Source organism: Pholcus phalangioides, unplaced genomic scaffold, assembly GCF_987345545.1.
Source record: "Pholcus phalangioides strain wild (caught in Gottingen) unplaced genomic scaffold, Ppha-v1.0 ptg000001l_1, whole genome shotgun sequence".
NCBI lineage: Eukaryota > Metazoa > Arthropoda > Arachnida > Araneae > Pholcidae > Pholcus > Pholcus phalangioides.
The window spans coordinates 5,716,721-5,734,108 of NW_028301594.1; the positions used below are offsets into that span (position 1 = coordinate 5,716,721).

A 17,388-nucleotide genomic window follows, 5' to 3' on the forward strand; every position below is an offset into this window, starting at 1 on the left:
AACCGATAATTTCCCCCACGAGAACTTCACAGGTTGGTAAAGTAAAAAACCGCAGTTATATTCACTCTTACGTGGGAATAAAGCAGCTTGCTAATGATACCATAAACTTGTATGAGGGTGGTACCACGAAAATCCCACTCATAACCTTGAAATTCATCTCAACTCAGTCACTATCGTGGAATTAAAAATACTTATCGATATCCAATATCGATACAGTAATTGTCACCCGAACCCGATGCATATATTATTGAAGATATACATGCACAATGATCACAATACATTTTTTTTAAACAAAAAGTTTATTTCTACGAAAATTCCACACAAAATACAATGAAAGCATAACATCTCTCTAAAAGGGTGGGGGAAACAGAAAAAAAAAATACATCGTTCAAAAACCAATATATAAAAAAGCAGGGGGAAAAAAGACATCGAAATATGGCACAACCTGCTTTTTCATGATGGCAAAACATAAAATATTTAAGAAAACAGTTCAAGCATCATTATTAATGCATATATATATAAGTACATACACATATAATATATCATTTAAAAAAGTGCGTTTAAAATCTTGGTTTAGCACAAAAAGATACTCTCTGCGCAGCTGGAAGTTCTTATATTTGTATGAAATCTTAACATTAACCTCTTAAATACTTGAAATTTAAAAAATTCCACCAAAAAAGTGTCTCCTTTCTTAAATTTTTCAAAATTTAAAATTTTCAAATGTATTTAGAAACGGATATCGTTACATCTTTCAAAAGTCACTAACGGTGTGGATGAACGGACAGACATGTTATGTAGCGTTCTTTAACGTAATTACATTTATTAAAAATTTCATAAACAGTAAGTTATATTAATAAAATCTTCAATAATATAACTGAAGGCCCCCGAGAATGGGGGCAATGCCTTCCCATAGAGTCAATGACGAAGCCGACTGTTCTAATATACATTCATATATTATGTAAATCATCACCATACCCCTCCCCCGAAAAAGATTCTAGGCAAACCCGTCGGGACGCCGATGAATTCAGAAATTCAATAAGTTTATGATAATTTGAATTTTTTTACACGAACAAATGAGATCGGAGTTGATGATTTTCAGACTTAAAAACTGGCCAAATGCTATTTTGTTCACATATAGGCAACATCGAGAAAGAAAATGGCGTAAACGAAATTAATTTACACACACATGTATCTTGAATAAAGCCTCCAGATAAGTGTTTGAAAGTGAATGAAATTATAAAAAAAGAATAATCTTGACATCGTTTTTAACCCATCTTGTAAGAGCGGAAGGAGAAAAATGTGCTCAGGAGATACAGGACCGAGTTGACGAGGCCGAGAACCTATATCACAAATTGAAAGAGAGAAAAAACTGGTAAATATCTCAAAGAGGGGAAAAGAATCTGCAAGAAAAGTGTATACAGTGTGTCCAGGAAGTCCTTACCTGATTTTTTTCCCCTTCTCAAACCCCGTCAGTCGGTGACATAAACTTCCAATTGCAAAAATATTTTAAATCTGAGTTTCCCAAAGTGGGCGATGGAATGGTCCGGGGGGGGGGGCGATAGAGAAATTCCCGAATATAACGTAGGATCGTATGGGTACACTTGAGTTGGGGGGGGGCAGCAATGAGAGAAAAAATTACTGAAGGGGCGATGTAACAAAAAGTTTGGAAAACTGTTTTAAATGAACCAAATATTATGGTACTTTTACATTAACAAATTTAAAAATTTATTTTTTATGTTTTCCCTCAGGCACGGTAGCCCAGGTCGATAAGACCTGAAGTATCAAAGGATGTTTAGAGGTGTCGCTAGTTTGATACCCGGTTCGCCCTCGTCAGAAAATTTCCTGACACAGGGGTACGACAGAAACGGGGGATTAGCGCACCAATCTCTCGACGAGTATAAAAAAAAGGGCTGCCTTTCGGAATCGGCAATAAATTGTAGTTCCCGGTCTAATTAACCCTCGTGTGTAGAAACTGACCGTGGTGCGACAAAAATGATCAAATGATATTTTCCCTAAGGCGTTGTAGTCATATCTACAGGAAAACGTTTGTCCTTGCACTGATATAGCAAACGTAAGTTTCATCATCGTACGACGAAAATGAAACGATATATTTAATTTCAAAGTTTTCAATTACTTTCTAGTTTTGGGAGCCATCTTAGCTGTCACTGAGGCGCTGTAAAAAAATATGACTGAAATACAGTCGAATCCCGTTTTAACGAATACCGTTATAGCGAAAATCTCGTTTTAATGAATACTTTTCTGATCCCTCCCAGATAAGTTTACATAGAAACAAGGCAAAAACCTGGAATTCCTTTACAACGAAATTTCGCTATAACGAAGTGACTTCTCCGGTCTCTTGGAGTCTGTTATAACGGGATGCAACTGTATTTAAAAATTCGTTTTTCCCCACTTAATGTAACTCGGTGTTACTAGTCTGTGATTCACTTGATGAAAGACATTCTAATAATTTTGCTGAATATTTTTTGCATGTTTAAATTAACGAATAAAATAAATTTAATTTCCCGTTCGTTAAATAAGTAATTTATTTAATTGTATGAAGTTTTTATTTCAAAATAGTGGAAAAATATCAGTCATAATCACCAGTATTTCCATCTGAGACATGTTTGAGACCGATATCATTTGGTCAAGTAAAGATTCAAGTACTTTGCTACTGAATTTGTGAACAACCCTTGAATCCCCCTCAAACTTTACAATTTAATATCCCTGTTAACATTTATAGTATGGCAATGAAACATTTGTTTTTACATATTTAAGAAAGGACAGATTTTTTTTTAAGGAAAAGGGACTGCGGGAACATTAAAAAGTTTAGTTTTTTTTTTAAACTTTTTGGAAAATTACAAAAAAGCCGGATTTAGTGATTCTTAAAAATTTTAATCAATTCCTTTACGGCATGATATGAACACTTACTTCTTAAAAAAAAAGTACAGTTTGAGGTTTTGTCTACGACCTTCCTGGACACGCTGTGTATATTTATAATACATTATTTACCATTACATGCTATATTTTATGTACTTACACCTGCAGCCATTTTGCCCTCATAATCAGCATATCTGTAGTTCCTGTTGCGTTCTGATACGACGATGAGAAAAGAAAGACTCGCGCTGATGTAGAAGATGAAAGCGAACAAATGATACATAAATTCCTGAGGGGAAAAAAGCATCATATATTATTTTTATTGCAAATGATATATGCTAATAAATATTGTACATTTTACGTAAAAATATCGAAGTAAAGCACAAAAAGCATGTTTTGTAACTACAGTATTTAAATAGTTTGTTTTTAAACTATACGATATTGAGTTCTTTGTGGGCTTTATTGACGTCAGTCCAACATTCTGCGTCATGAAGCCACGGCTTATACAGCTTTAAAAGTTAATTTTTAGCTGTTGCGGCTAATTCAGAAACCCGCGGTCCATTCTATATTTTTTTTTTCTGTAAATTCTGACTTCAAGCGACTCTAATGAATTATGAAAATTTCTGTTTTAATGAACTTAAAAGTTTTGAATTTTACTCCAGTGGATAATGTTTATTGCTTGATGAGTAGTAATATGAAATTCTCAAAGAAAACTTGAAAGTCAAACGTTCAGAACTTAGTTTCATTCAAATGTGTGTTAAGTGTTTTTTAGTTCTTGAAGTAGAACCTCATGCGGCTTATAAGAAGCTTCGGCGTTTCTACAAAAACGTTTTCCTGTCCAGTCATTTTTCTGGATGCGTCTTATCTACCGGATATTACGGTAGATCTTTCAAGAGTTTATTTAAAATATGGTAAAATTTTGATTCTTCTCCCTCGAATAGAGTAGGCTATATAATACGCATTTTATGAGTCGATTCACCGTTATATTCGTAATTTTTTCGAATATCGTATACCATGGTTTGTAAGCCAATCATAGACTAAAGATATGATACTACTATTATTACTCTATGAAGTCAATAGTGGCACACCATAATATTAACCCTTAAATGCTGATTTTTTTTTTCCGAGCTAATAATTTTTTATAGTAAATGACGCGTATAGAAAATGTAAAAAAAATCTATTATCTCATTTAAAAAATCTATTTTGAATTGTATTGCTTATACAGGGCCTTGAAGAGGCCGTATAGAATCCCAAAAATAGATGTATTGAAGTAATTCACATATGTAACTATCTAATTCCAAATCTATAACTACCTTCCTCGTGATTCAAACTATAATAAGAAAAATTGTTGCAAATTTCAAGGTAAAAACAAAGAAATGCAAACAGCATTTTAACAAATTATCGAAGACACATGCTCTGCAACAAACAGAGTTGTCGTTAATTGGGGCATCTACCAGTAAATCCAAAATATCAAATGGAAAAAATATGGCATCCACTTATGTGCAAAGGCAATTCTGAATTTTTACCTTCAAACTTGCTATAGTAATGAACGTCTAAAGGACCCTTTACATATATGCGGAGCAACGCATTCAATTGTTAGGCACGGTCACATACTGGAGTAGGGCTCCAGGCCAAGATTTTTCACGTCCTTCCCCACCCCCCAAAAAAATAAATTCATAGTGGGGAAAAAAAAAAAGAAACAGGATTTGTCCCACATCTGGAGCCCTATCATCCTCTCTCTTGTATGGGAGCAACAGTATTAAGACGAGAAAGTTTGTCACAAAAATTTTCAAAACCCCAAGAAGTATTTGGAAGAGAGATTAATTTTCGTGTGAGCCGTGTTATTATTCTGTAAGGAAAAAATTTTTTGGTTGTGAATAAGGACGTTTCTTACGATGTCATTACGGTGTATTGAGGTCTACAACCGTATTCATGATATTCAATACCAAAAAATACGAATACACGAATAATTTTTAAAAAAAAACGAGAAGTGTCTACAGTTAAAACTTTTTGAATTTACTAATTGAAAATAATTTTTGGGACACTAGGAGATTTCTTTAAAATAAGAATTTCGCCACCCTAAAAAAAATACGTAGTTTAAATAACTCGGCAACACACAAAGCTTCTTTATCCACCACAAATTTAAGAAAAAAAAGAGGAAATACTTACCACCGACATTTCCACAAAGTCGGTTCCATTCTTTTTTAGTTTTTTTGAGTGGGAAGAAAACCCACATTTCTTACATCATCTTATACAGCGCGACACCCTCCTCCTCCTCCTCCTTCATCTTGGGACACAACAGCCGCCTCGCGCGCTTGTGTGCAACATACACGTGCTTAAAACTTGAAACAAAAAAGCGAAGTAAAAAGAAATATCCTCCAAATATCGCGTGGGTGTTCAACGATTACAGACAGTTGACGCGTTTAATAATATTTTTTCCCCTCTCTCTCTCTACCATTTAAACTACTTTGGCACGTCAAAAAAAAAGTGTTCTTCTCCCCTTCAAGAGAATCCCTGCAACAGAAAAAAAAAGTTCTATTTTGAGGAGCTTACCATCCATACGAACCAGACCGGATTCAGCAGAGAACACTACAGGGTCAGCGCAAGCTAATGGAAGGTTCGCTCTTCCGGTTCACATGTGAATGATGGTTCCTTTTTTTTGTTTTTTTCTCCCATGTTGCTACTGTAATCAAGTTAATGTGAAAGAGAATAATGAGCAGTGTTGTCACTAGATATGAATAAAACACCTTTCATATCCAACTGAAAGTTGATACACCTATACATGCGCTACTACGTAATTTCCTGACGCGTATAGCAACACCGCCTTCTAACGTACAGAGCTGTCATACGGGGCGAAAAAAAAAGAAGATATTTTTGCGGTTCTTCGTGTCGAAGGGTCGTTTTAACGTTTTGCGGCCCTGTGTCGAACCCTTTTACGATCACAGGAAGGTCCCTGTTAATAAATTTGGCTTCTTAGCAAAACACATAAGCTATATGAAAAACTCAATAGCTATCATGCAGGGATCCTCATTTTAAGGGGGTTATAAAATACGAATTGTACCAACGAAGTACCAAAAAAAATGGACTGCAAATGGTTCGGTACTTTTTTTCGAAGTAACAGTTTACATTTAAAACAGTTAAAAAAGTTTAAAACCGAGCGAAATTGGCTTGTTTACTGGAAATTACTGTAGTGGGTTTTTTTTTTCATACAATTTGATGTAACTTACAAACAGCGTCTTGGGAACCACAGTAGCGACCATAAGGGACATCAGACTGGACAACAGCAGCAGGAAGGTGGTCACGAGGAAAGCGAATGACACCAGAAAGAATAATGTATGTTCAGCTCCTCCAGAGAAACCCTCATAGCCCTTGTTGTTCTTGTAATAAGCGACAAGGCCGAGGCAAGTAGCTCCAAGAAGCTGAAAATACAACAGAAAAAAAATTAATTAGCCATGTCACACAAAGCATATACAGCATAGACGGCGTTTATTATAATCACGGACAATGTTATCATTCGGATGTTGCTATCGCTTTCACTAAATAGGTACGGAACGGACTAATATCAACATGGAAAAAAAAAAAATTGGTTTGAGGACTTCGGTAAATGTTTTTTTTTTTTCGGACGTTTTTCTTTTTGCATATTTTGAAGTTAAGGTTAAACCAGTCTCATTTATTCGCAATAAGTTATTGTTATCAATCTGCAAGACCATGCGAAGTCAGTATTAACAAAAATATCCATACATATGTTCACAATATCCTAATTGGACAGTAACAGCCGCTATGAACCATGCATGGGCTGCTTTTGCAATTTCTTTCCTTTAGTGAAGGCATATGTAAATGTAAAAATGTCTCTTCTCAAGTTCATGGTCAGTTTCTTTCAGCTGACCACATTCAATTCCTCGAACTCTCTCAAGGGAATCTATAGAACGTACCGTACATTATGAAAAGTATCGCAATTCGTACATACATATTAAAAAGTTTCATTCCAACTCCTTTTATTTCAGAATTTTCGAGATATTTTGCTTAAAGGAAAAAATATTCAGTATTTAAATCACATCGAAAAAAAAAAATGCTTGATTTAACATTCTGAAACCTGTCATGTTAGAAAGAAAAACGGAGTATTCCAATTCCCATAAGTCCCGTTCGACCAAATGGTACATATGGTCATCTTACACATAACCCGGATTTTTTGTTATAATTATCAATCGCTTATTATTATCATAAACCCCGACTCCCGAATTTGATCACATTAAGCAGCGTGTACTGTATAATTGAAAAAAAAAAAACTAAATTATCAGTTGATGATATCGCTCAAAAAAAATATTTTTAATCCGATATATTTCAAAATCGTACTAATGAAATAATGAAAATATCCAATAGATCTAAAATGGATTCACGTGCGATATTAATTATAAGAAACAAAAAAAAAACAAAAAAATTTTAATAATTTTTTTTACAGAGAATTCCGTCATTTCTTGAAATTGGCGGTCTTTCGAAAGACGAAAAGTCGCCAAAAACTTCAGTGCGTTTTGTTTTACTAATTTTTTTTGTTTTTTTTCGGTCGTTCACCAAATATGGAAGAGAACTGCCTCTCGTGCTGGAGAAGTTCTCAAGAAAGAGACAGATCTTATTCCCGCTTTCTTAGCAGCGGAGAAATGAGGTCGCCCAAAGAAAGCGAAAAGATGTTCCTCCGCGCGAACTGAAAATACACACGCGACTCTCTACACCCAAAACAAAACCAACGCCCAGTATCCTAATAAATTATTCGACAGACAATCCCTCTGAAAAGATATCTACGCTAAAATTTTCGGATTATCATACACTTATTTAGCATTCGACTCGCATTTTCACTGAGCCGGAAGAAGTAAAAAAGCGCCGAGTCTTATCATTGCGTGTCCGACCTCAAGCCAACATCCGTTTGTCCTAAATATATTTATTCGAAACTTTGACTAAATGCAGATTTTGAAAAGGCTATTCATGCAAAAGAATTGCAAAAAAAAAAAAAATGGTGTTAAGTTATTCGTTTTTGCGCAACTCTATTTTGCAAAAGTCAAGGTATTTTTCAATACGTATTTTTATGCAATAAAAAAATAAATTCAAACTGTTTTTGTTTTGTCAGTAGTAGAGAAATTCGACGTCTCCCCATAGGAGCTTCTACGCGGCCCAGAAACGCACATTTCGCTACTATTTTTGTCGCAGGAATTGTTGAAATTACGTTGAAATTGAGTGATAAATGGTTTCAATTAAATACAGGATGTCACAAATTTGTAAATATATCAAAAATTCATAAATATTGAAGGAATTTGGTGTACAGTCGAACTTGGTCAATTCGAAGTTCCAGAGGACAGCAGAAAATTCATCAATATAGAATCTATTTTTTTTCACTGAAAAAATCAAAAACTACTATTTTTTTTCTCTACACTACAAATTCTTTTTTGGTACAGAAAAAAAGTTCAAATTTTTGTCACCAGATGGTGCTGCACAAAAGCTAATCACTGGAAATATGCAAATTAGAATCGTGTAAAATGCAGGGTGTACGATTTTTTAAAAGATCTGAATTTTCCTGGCGCTTACATAAGGTTGGCCATAGGTGGATAAAGCACTATTAGTGAAGTTGTTTTACCTCAGCCACGAATCGCCCGCTGAAGCTTTGCAAACGTTTCGGACGCAGAAAAGATTGAAGAAAGTTCAATCGATCCTGATTCACTTACGTGCAGTGCACTCAATCAACAAAAAATTTAAACTAAATTTTTTTTTTGTTTGTACCAAAAAAAAAAATCCCCTTTCGTGAGAATAATTTCCCGCAAACCGCATTGAAATATATCAATTCCTTCAATTTTTTTATGAATTTTTAAAATATTTTACGAATTTATGGTATACCCTGCACATATTTTTTTTTTCAGAAAGTGTTTACTATGGCATCCTGATGAATCAGAGTTGCATGGAAGGGGTGTGATAGCGCGGAAAAAAGCTTCCTGATGACTCAAAACATCTTCAGCAATGAATGTTTTAAAATAGAATGACTCAGGAAAAGTGGATGATGACTCAACGAGTTAGTTATCGTATCTTCATCAATGTCGAGTGAATTTGTCTCTCGGCAGATGTAAATAATCCTTGGATCAGACTTTGCTTTCCAACGTTTGAAATCTTTAGACGACGTTTAAAATATCTCTATGAAACAAATAATCACTACTGTATTACCACAGTCATGAATTTTTAACGTTTTAATCCATATTATTTTTTAACATTATCAGGAATTCAAATGGCTTCACTAAATTGAAATTGGGTCGTGCGTGCGAGTGTGGAGCCAGATGGACAAAATGGGGGTATTAAATTCAGGGTCTCCGAATCCAAACAAGAAATATTCACTAACTAAAACTGTTTAATCCTAATAATGGTGGGGCAAAGGAGAGGCAAAACTTATTCTGGGCGGCGTAATTACACTCCCTACTTTCTTAGTAACACAAGAAGCATTATCAGCATGATTTTGTTATATTTCTTGCTCGTAATAACCAACGTCACGAGGGGCGGAGCTTTCGGTGAAACGGAATTTCGGAGTTCATTATCGGAAAATGAAAGCATTTTTTAGTGAATCAGTATATGATAGCTGGGCACTCGCTTCGCGAGCAAATGTTAGAAGATAACAAAAACGCAGTTATAAAATCATCGAACACAAAAATCCTAGTCTATCTTGGGATGGACCTACATAAAACAGGCTGTATTTTGCCCGAGGGGCACAAAGTCAAATTCGTGATCTATAAACAGTGCAGTGTACCACTTAACAAAAATGTTTTACCCAGTGTTTTCCAAAGTGGGCAATATCGCCCATTTTAGAATAGTTCGGTGGGCGATAGCAGCTATACGGGTTTAGTATAGGAACCTATGTGTGAGCTTGATTTTGTCGCGATGAGAAAAAAATTTATTTGGATAAAGGGGCGATGATAAAAATTTATTTGAGGAAAGGTGGGGCGAGAGACGAAAAACGTTGGGAAACTATGATTTAACAGATTTAAAGAATTTTTTAAAACATCTCGGAATGTTCTTGCGATCATCTCGACCTCGATTCAACGAATAAAAAGTTATAGGTACCGTCCGATTCTTTAAAGCGAGGTTGAACTGTGTGTACTTTTGAATTTGCCCAGATCTATTGAATGAAGTATTAATTATTGAAAATCTAACATGAGAAATATTTTGTAAAAAATTAACTTAATTAAAAATGTACACGTGAAAACACCGCTGTGGTGGTCGAGTGGTTATAGTGACGGACTCGCGATGCGACGATCCGGGTTCGAGCCCCACAGTGGTGGTCGGCTGAAGTTGGTTTTCTGTGGTTCCCAACTTCAAGGCGCAAATGCGAGCCGATCTCCGCGTTAAAAAGTCTCGCCACAGAGAGCAACAGTCCTACAACAATAAATCATTCAATCATAACACTTCACTCATAGTTAGAAAAACTAGTGGCAGCTGGCAGCACTACACATAACAAGCATTACAGAGAAACAACAAAACTTCACGCCAGGTTTCACTACACGTACACGCACATTCCCGCATGTACCGATTCGTTGGGGGGTTCCGGGGGGTGTGTGGGCTAGTAGTAGTAGGTAGGGCCTCCAAAAAAAATGGCTCGGGGATCCATGATGTTCTTAAGTCAGCCACCTCGTTGGGCAATTTGCCTGTTGTGGCGTTGTATTTGTATATGTATTGTATTGTATAACATGTTAAAATTCTTCACCCTTCAATTTAGTTTTTCCCTGTGTCGTATATAGTGAAACCTCGATATAGCAATGCTATGCATACCGAGAAAAAACATCGTTGTATTGGACCATCGTTACATCAAGAGGCAGCAGTTTAACATCAATCTCGCCACAGAGGCAACAGACATACGACGGTACACAATTATTCGATCATTACACTTCACCAATAGTTAGAAAATTTGATGGCAGATACCAGCACTACACAAAGAAAGCATTACACTGAAACAAACTTCACGCCAGCTTCACAATGGGTTCACACACATTCCAAAATGTACCAATTCGTCAGAACTGCCACAGAGGAATATGGACGAGGTGCATATGTGGTTTAGTAACAGTAATTAAACATCAGATTGTAGACATTTCCACACAAGACTTGAAAAAATATCGTTAGAGAGGGGGTTTTATCGTCGTAGCGAGGTTACACCGTATTAAGATTTCATACGCAATGGACAAACCACAAGTACAGTAGAATCTCGCTAATCCAGCAAGTATCAGACCAGTGTGTGCCGGATTACTGGAAGTCAATTGCAAAAGCCCATTTAAATAATATAAACTTCAGCGCTAAGACATGCAGTGATGTGTTTTCCCTCTTCTATGCTCCAAGAAAATCCGCAAAAAAAAAACCGCCGGAATAGCGCATGGCCGGTTTATCGAGAATCTACTATACTGATTTTCACTTTGAGGGGAAAAGTATCATCGTAAATTTCATTCATCAATAATGAAATCTTAATTGAAGAAAGGTGTGTTTTTGTCACGTTTTTGAAAAAAATTTCGATTTTTCTATTTATGCCATCTATAAAATCTTTATAAAACTATTCTGTTTACAAAGGAATTTCGATGGTATTTGCATCTATTCCAACTTTTTAGATTAAAAAAAAAAAAAGCGGAATGTAATTTTTGCAATAAGAAAATTTCCGATGATTTCTTTAATACACATACGGTACATTTGATGAACACACAGATCGGAAGATTTTTTTGTGTCGCTATTATTTTTTGAAAATTACATTTTTCCCGGAAAGATGCGGATCGAGTTGACACGTCTGAATGGGGCGTCTGTCTGTCCGGCACCAGAAATTCCGGATCGATACTTTCCTTACCGGAAAGTATGTATGCAACAGTTTGTATAGCAGGAAGTGCACATTTGCACAACCTTTTCTGTCCGCGGGCCAGACTTACGGTATTTCTGCCAATCGTGCGTCAGAAACTTATAAAGTGACCACGATTCGTATTTTACAGAATATTCTCGTAATTTTGGTCCCACATTTTTTTAAATAAAAAATGTCCCAATATTTTTCCTTACCTTCAACAAGGCTTAGTTGACTTTTTGAAATAAAGAATTAAGATTATTTTCATGATTTATAATATTATGACAATTATGTCTCATTGTCCTAATCAGTGTTATAATCATATAAATATATTCATCTCCCAGATTTGTCAAACATATACGTTTTTTGATGAATTACAATTTTACTAGCACTACTCATTTTCCGCGAGTGGCGAATTTTCAGCAATTTCACCAATAGTTGGCAACTATACTTACCTTTGACAAGTTTTTTTTTTAAACTGTCACAAACTTTATTCAATCAAATTCATTCAAAAACACAATACAATATATAATGCGATATATCTAAACATATGCAAGTGTATCGATATATATAGGAGTTATCAAGGGGTAATTATGCCTGTACTGACAACCAATCAACGAAATTAATGATCATAGTCAAAACAAATTTCACAGTCATATATAATGCACATTTTAATAATAGTAAACATAAGCGGCAATTTTAATTGAGGAACCGTATTCGCATTGTCCCGTGATATTCATTTAAAAATAGTCTTCAATGTTAGTGATAGCAGCAACGTAACTAAATAATTCCTTTTTAAATTTAGAATATGAAGCTATATTTGTTAATTCGAATGGCAAGGTATTGTAAATTTTGGGAGCTAAATAGACGAAGTGTTTCTTAAACATCTCTTTTCTATGTAAAGGGATTTCAAATATTTCACCAGGTCTCCTCAGAGAAATAAATTTTTTAGGAGAGCATGAATTCTTATTTTTATGAAGTGTCAATATCGATTGGTAGACAACCAAGTATCGTAAACCCAAGATGTCTGCCGGTAGCACCAGAAGTCAAAACCGAATGACTTAAAAGTTTAAAAATCTATTTTGAGAGGTTATGCTAGGAAATGGGGATGTGATTATAAAATCAACCTAAGTTGTTATTTCATATTGTAATGAAGACTTCATCCAAGCGTAGTTTATAATGTTCGTAAAAAGGAAGGATGGACAATTTTATGGAAAGGATAGAACCTGTAGAGAAAATATCTGTTTTTTGGTTAGTATAGCAATGTACGTGAGATTTCCATTTCAAGTTTGAGTCTAACTAGATTCCAAGATATTTCCAAGAAAAAACTCTATTTACATTAGGACAGTTACAATCATTTCTTGAGCAGTCTAAGATGTGATTTGAATACTATGTCTGAATTGCTATCCCCCAAATGAAGCTGTAATAAATGTAGTTTTTTGGAGATTCAAAATTTCATATCGTTATTATAAAACCAATCATTGATTATTAGAAGATCGTGTTCAACATACCTTTTAAGCGAATGTAAGTTTCAGCGCACATAAATCAATAATAAAAATGATGAAAAGAATATCGGAACTAAAATAGAGTCCTGAGGAACTCCTCTTGTTATATAGTTGTGTATTCACTGAAACAGTTATTTAACTTTCAGTTTTCTATCGTTTAGATAAGACTTGAACCACTGCAACATTTGGCGTCTAACACCAGCGTTAGATAATTTATAAAGTAAGATCTTGTGATTGACGTTTTGGAAGTGAATGATAACTTCAATCGCCTTTGATAAATTTTTGGGCGTTATATTTTTTGGCGTATATTTATTAAGGAAATATGACCTGCATATGTATTTATGTGGTGTTGTAAAAATTGATACTTTTTTTCCATTTCCGCGGGGAGGGGATGGAACCCCTGCGGGCTGGAGCACCCTTGGTTTATAGGAAATAACCAATGACAGAAATTGATAACTTCATTGAAAGTTTAAATAAATATTCCTCATGGAAAACAATTTTTTCCCCCCGATTCGAAAACTTCATTTAAAAATTAATTTCTAAATACATGTTTTTCATGATCTGACATTTTAATATTCTCAGTTTATCGACGATATACATATTTGAAAAAAAACACCGGAAAAAATTAGCGAGGAGGATGGAATTTATATGCAAAGCATTTTGTAGTTGATAAAGCTTTTTTTTTTTTATTGGCATTAAGGCTGATCCGATTGATGAATCAATCGGGTCAGTAACTCAATCAATTGCCGGTCTCAGTTAAAACTTTCAGTTGAGTTAATCGACTAGAGTAATCCGATTAAAGTTTTTTATTAACAGTTCGTAATTTCTTTTAAATTCGACGACACCGATTAGATGCCTTAAATTATTTTCCTAGATATACCATTTCAGATAAGTGACTCATATTTGAATCAATATTTTGATAAAATTATTCAACTTTGGAGGAAGCACAACTCGATTTCACGAAAGCTGGTGATGGTTTCAATGTTAAATTGGAAGTTTTTTGACAGAAGTTTTACAAGACAAGACTAAAATATGTTGTCTCCTCTCTGAATAGCAGCTTTCGTATTCGCGCCTCCAGTACCATATGGAAACAGTTTATATTAAAAAAAAAGTAACAGTATGAACGTCGAAGATATTTTCGAAATCGGTGGCTAAACTAAAATTACTGATTTTCGGAAAAAAACACTAAGATTGAAGAAATTCTAGAATCTGACAAAAATGTTCAGCATTACTCTAACCGTGCAGCCTTGATTTCTTAATCTATTCCAATATTTGTTTACATCTAGCATTGAGAGAAATGAACAAAATATATTTTTGTAGCATCAATTGATAAAAACGAAGTCACCAAATAATGTTTGCTATAAAGTAATAAATATCATTTGAAAATATTGGATTAAAATTCGATTAAAATGCTGATTAATCGATTAAAATTTTTTGATTAACAAGTTCAAAATTTTAATCCATTCCCAGCCTTAATTGCAATTGACTTATAAACTTACCGTCTCAAACAACTTCAGCAAACCTGATGCAGTCCTGAGGATACCAGTGTTTAAAATAATAGCTGTCGCGGTTGTGGACGTGGTAGTCCTCGTGACAGTGACCGAGTGGGACATATTGACTGTGTACGATAATGATTTTTGCGCTATAATTTAATATCTACGTTATTTGTTTACGTTTGCCGGTGAGTGTATGAAAGATACGACGGAGAGGAAAATGACACGTAACACGACGTAAACACACGCCGACGCCCTAACAACTGAAACCGTTCCGGAATATAGTCAGGGTTATCACTTCTTCAGAGGGCGCCAAGAATCACGCCAAAATCATTTACGTACTTGGCTTTTTATTTGATAGAAAAGTTTTCATTTCTCTTCAGGTCAGTCAAGGCAACACTAGCTGGTGTTGGTCAGGGCCACTCTCACCTGTCGCGGGGCCAGGGACAACCTAAAAGCATTGGGAGCAGGTTTGGAATCGGCATCCGGAAAAAAATGCGCACATTTTTGCAGAATATACAGGAATGTTGAAATATATCCACACAAAAAAAATATCTATAAACACAGTTTTAACACAATAAAAATTCAGAACGGAAGAAAATTTTAAACTTTTGAAAGAAATACAGTAATTCCAAAACTAATGAAAGTTAAGACCTAATGAAAGAAATAATGTGAATGAAAACTAATGAAAATTTAGAATTGATTTACGAATAAGAAAAATAATTGAAAAAAAAGATCATAAGCAATTTTTTTTTTTTTTGAAAATCCAGAATTAATGAAAAAATGCCTAATTCAATAGTTGATGAAAAATCGGAATTAATGAAAAAAAAATGCCTAATTCAGGAATTGATGAAAATCCAGAATTAATGAGAGAAATGCGTAATTTAGAAATTGATGAAAATTGAGAGAGAAATTCCTAATTCAAGGAATTGATGCAAATCCAGAATTAATGAGAGAAATTCCTAATTCGAGAATTGATGAAAATCCAGAATTAATGAGAGAAATTCCTAATTCGAGAATTGATGAAAATCCAGAATTAATGAGAGAAATTCCTAATTCGAGAATTGATGCAAATCCAGAATTAATGAGAGAAATTCCTAATTCGAGAATTGATGCAAATCCGGAATTAATGAGAGAAATGCCTAATTTAGAAATTTATGAAAATTTAGAGACATTCCTAATTCAGGAATTGATGAAAATTCAGAATTAATGAGAGAAATCCTAATTCAGGAATCGATGAAAATTCAAAATCAATGAAAAATATCTAATTCAAGAATCGCGGAAAATTCAGCACTAATCAAAGAAATACCTACTTCAGGAATCAATAAAGATCCAGAATTAATGAAAAAAAAAAAGTCTAATCTAGGAATTTATAAAAGTTCAGAATTAGTGAACGAAACAATTTCAGAATTGAATGAAAGCATTTAATAATTTGCCCTCCCATCTTTTGATTCCGAGCTGTGGGTCGTTTTGGTCTACAGCGAGAAACAAAAATGCATTTATTCACCCTGTGGGCAGCGTAGACGAATAGTTTTCCGCAATATTAATTTCCTTAGTTGAAGTCAGACACCTTGCTTTACTTACTAAAAAAAAATTGATTGATATTTTTTCGCTACTATTACCGTGAGTGCGGGGAAGTTCCTCAAAGAGCGGGGCCCCCCCATGGGGGTAATTCCCCCCCCCCCCCCCCCCAAGCGTAGAAGTTAAAGCCGACTGATCGCATTTGCGTATATATGAATTGACATCATACACCCCCCCCCCCAGACTTTCAAGTGTATCTCCGCCTATGGCTGGGCCCGTGTGACTGCACGGCTCTGGTCAAGGGTTCTTAACTTTTTTCAGCCGCGACCCAAAATCAACAAACAAGATCAGCTTCACGACCCATGGGAATGATTGTTTTTCGAAATTAACCCGCTTAAACCAGTGACGCAATGAATGCATTTATGACAGGACTGTAAGTGGAGCCCCGCAAAAATCAAGTCTCTGGTTCGGAACGCATAGCTTAAGAATCCCAGGCTGTTATAGTGGATTTTTGTGATCCATCTCGAAAGCCCCTGTGTGAATTAAATCTGGTTCGGAACGCATAGCTTAAGAATCCCAGGCTGTTAGTGGATTTTTACAACCCATGTCGGAAACTCCAAGCGAATCGAATCAAGTTTGGGTTGTGACCCATAGCTCAAGAATTACTTGGCTGTAAGTGGATTTTTACGTTTCGCTAGTCATGGATGCTGGAGCAACCCCAGTATTTTTTGGCATGCGTCCGAGCACACCAGAATTTATTCAAAAATCAGAATTTTTTTACACGAAACCTAATCAAGCATCGCGGGCCTAAAACACATCTGATGTCCTCGAATTTAATCCCCTCCACTTAGACTGAGCGTTTAGATATTCTTAGCGCCATGCATAAATCAGAGACGCAGAATGAAACATATAAAATAGTAAATACGTAATGAGAAATTAATCCTCAAAAAAGTAATAACTTGTCAAAAAAGAACTACAGGGTGTCCAATAAGTACTAATGCAGCCTTTATCTCATCAACCGTCTGTCGTAGAGGTATAGTTTCAATTTAAAAAGTGCTCAAAAGGCGTCCAAAAATTACGCGGTACCAGTTTTGAGAGTGAAAACACAGTGTGTAACGTAACAAAAAAAAATCTAAATTTTTATACGGTCCCCTTGTCT

General features: G+C 35.0%; 1 protein-coding gene across 1 annotated transcript; it reads right to left on the reverse strand.

Annotated features, from left to right (window-relative positions):
• Positions 1-280: 280 nt before the first annotated feature.
• LOC149089747 (uncharacterized) lies at positions 281-15,022 on the reverse strand. The gene is made up of 4 exons (XM_089243047.1): positions 14,715-15,022; positions 6,102-6,293; positions 3,038-3,163; positions 281-1,340 (listed from the first exon to the last, which is right to left on the reverse strand). Exons 1-4 carry the CDS (start codon positions 14,826-14,828, stop codon positions 1,266-1,268), a joined length of 507 nt encoding a protein of 168 aa, XP_089099173.1. The 5' UTR covers positions 14,829-15,022; the 3' UTR covers positions 281-1,265.
• Positions 15,023-17,388: the final 2,366 nt, after the last annotated feature.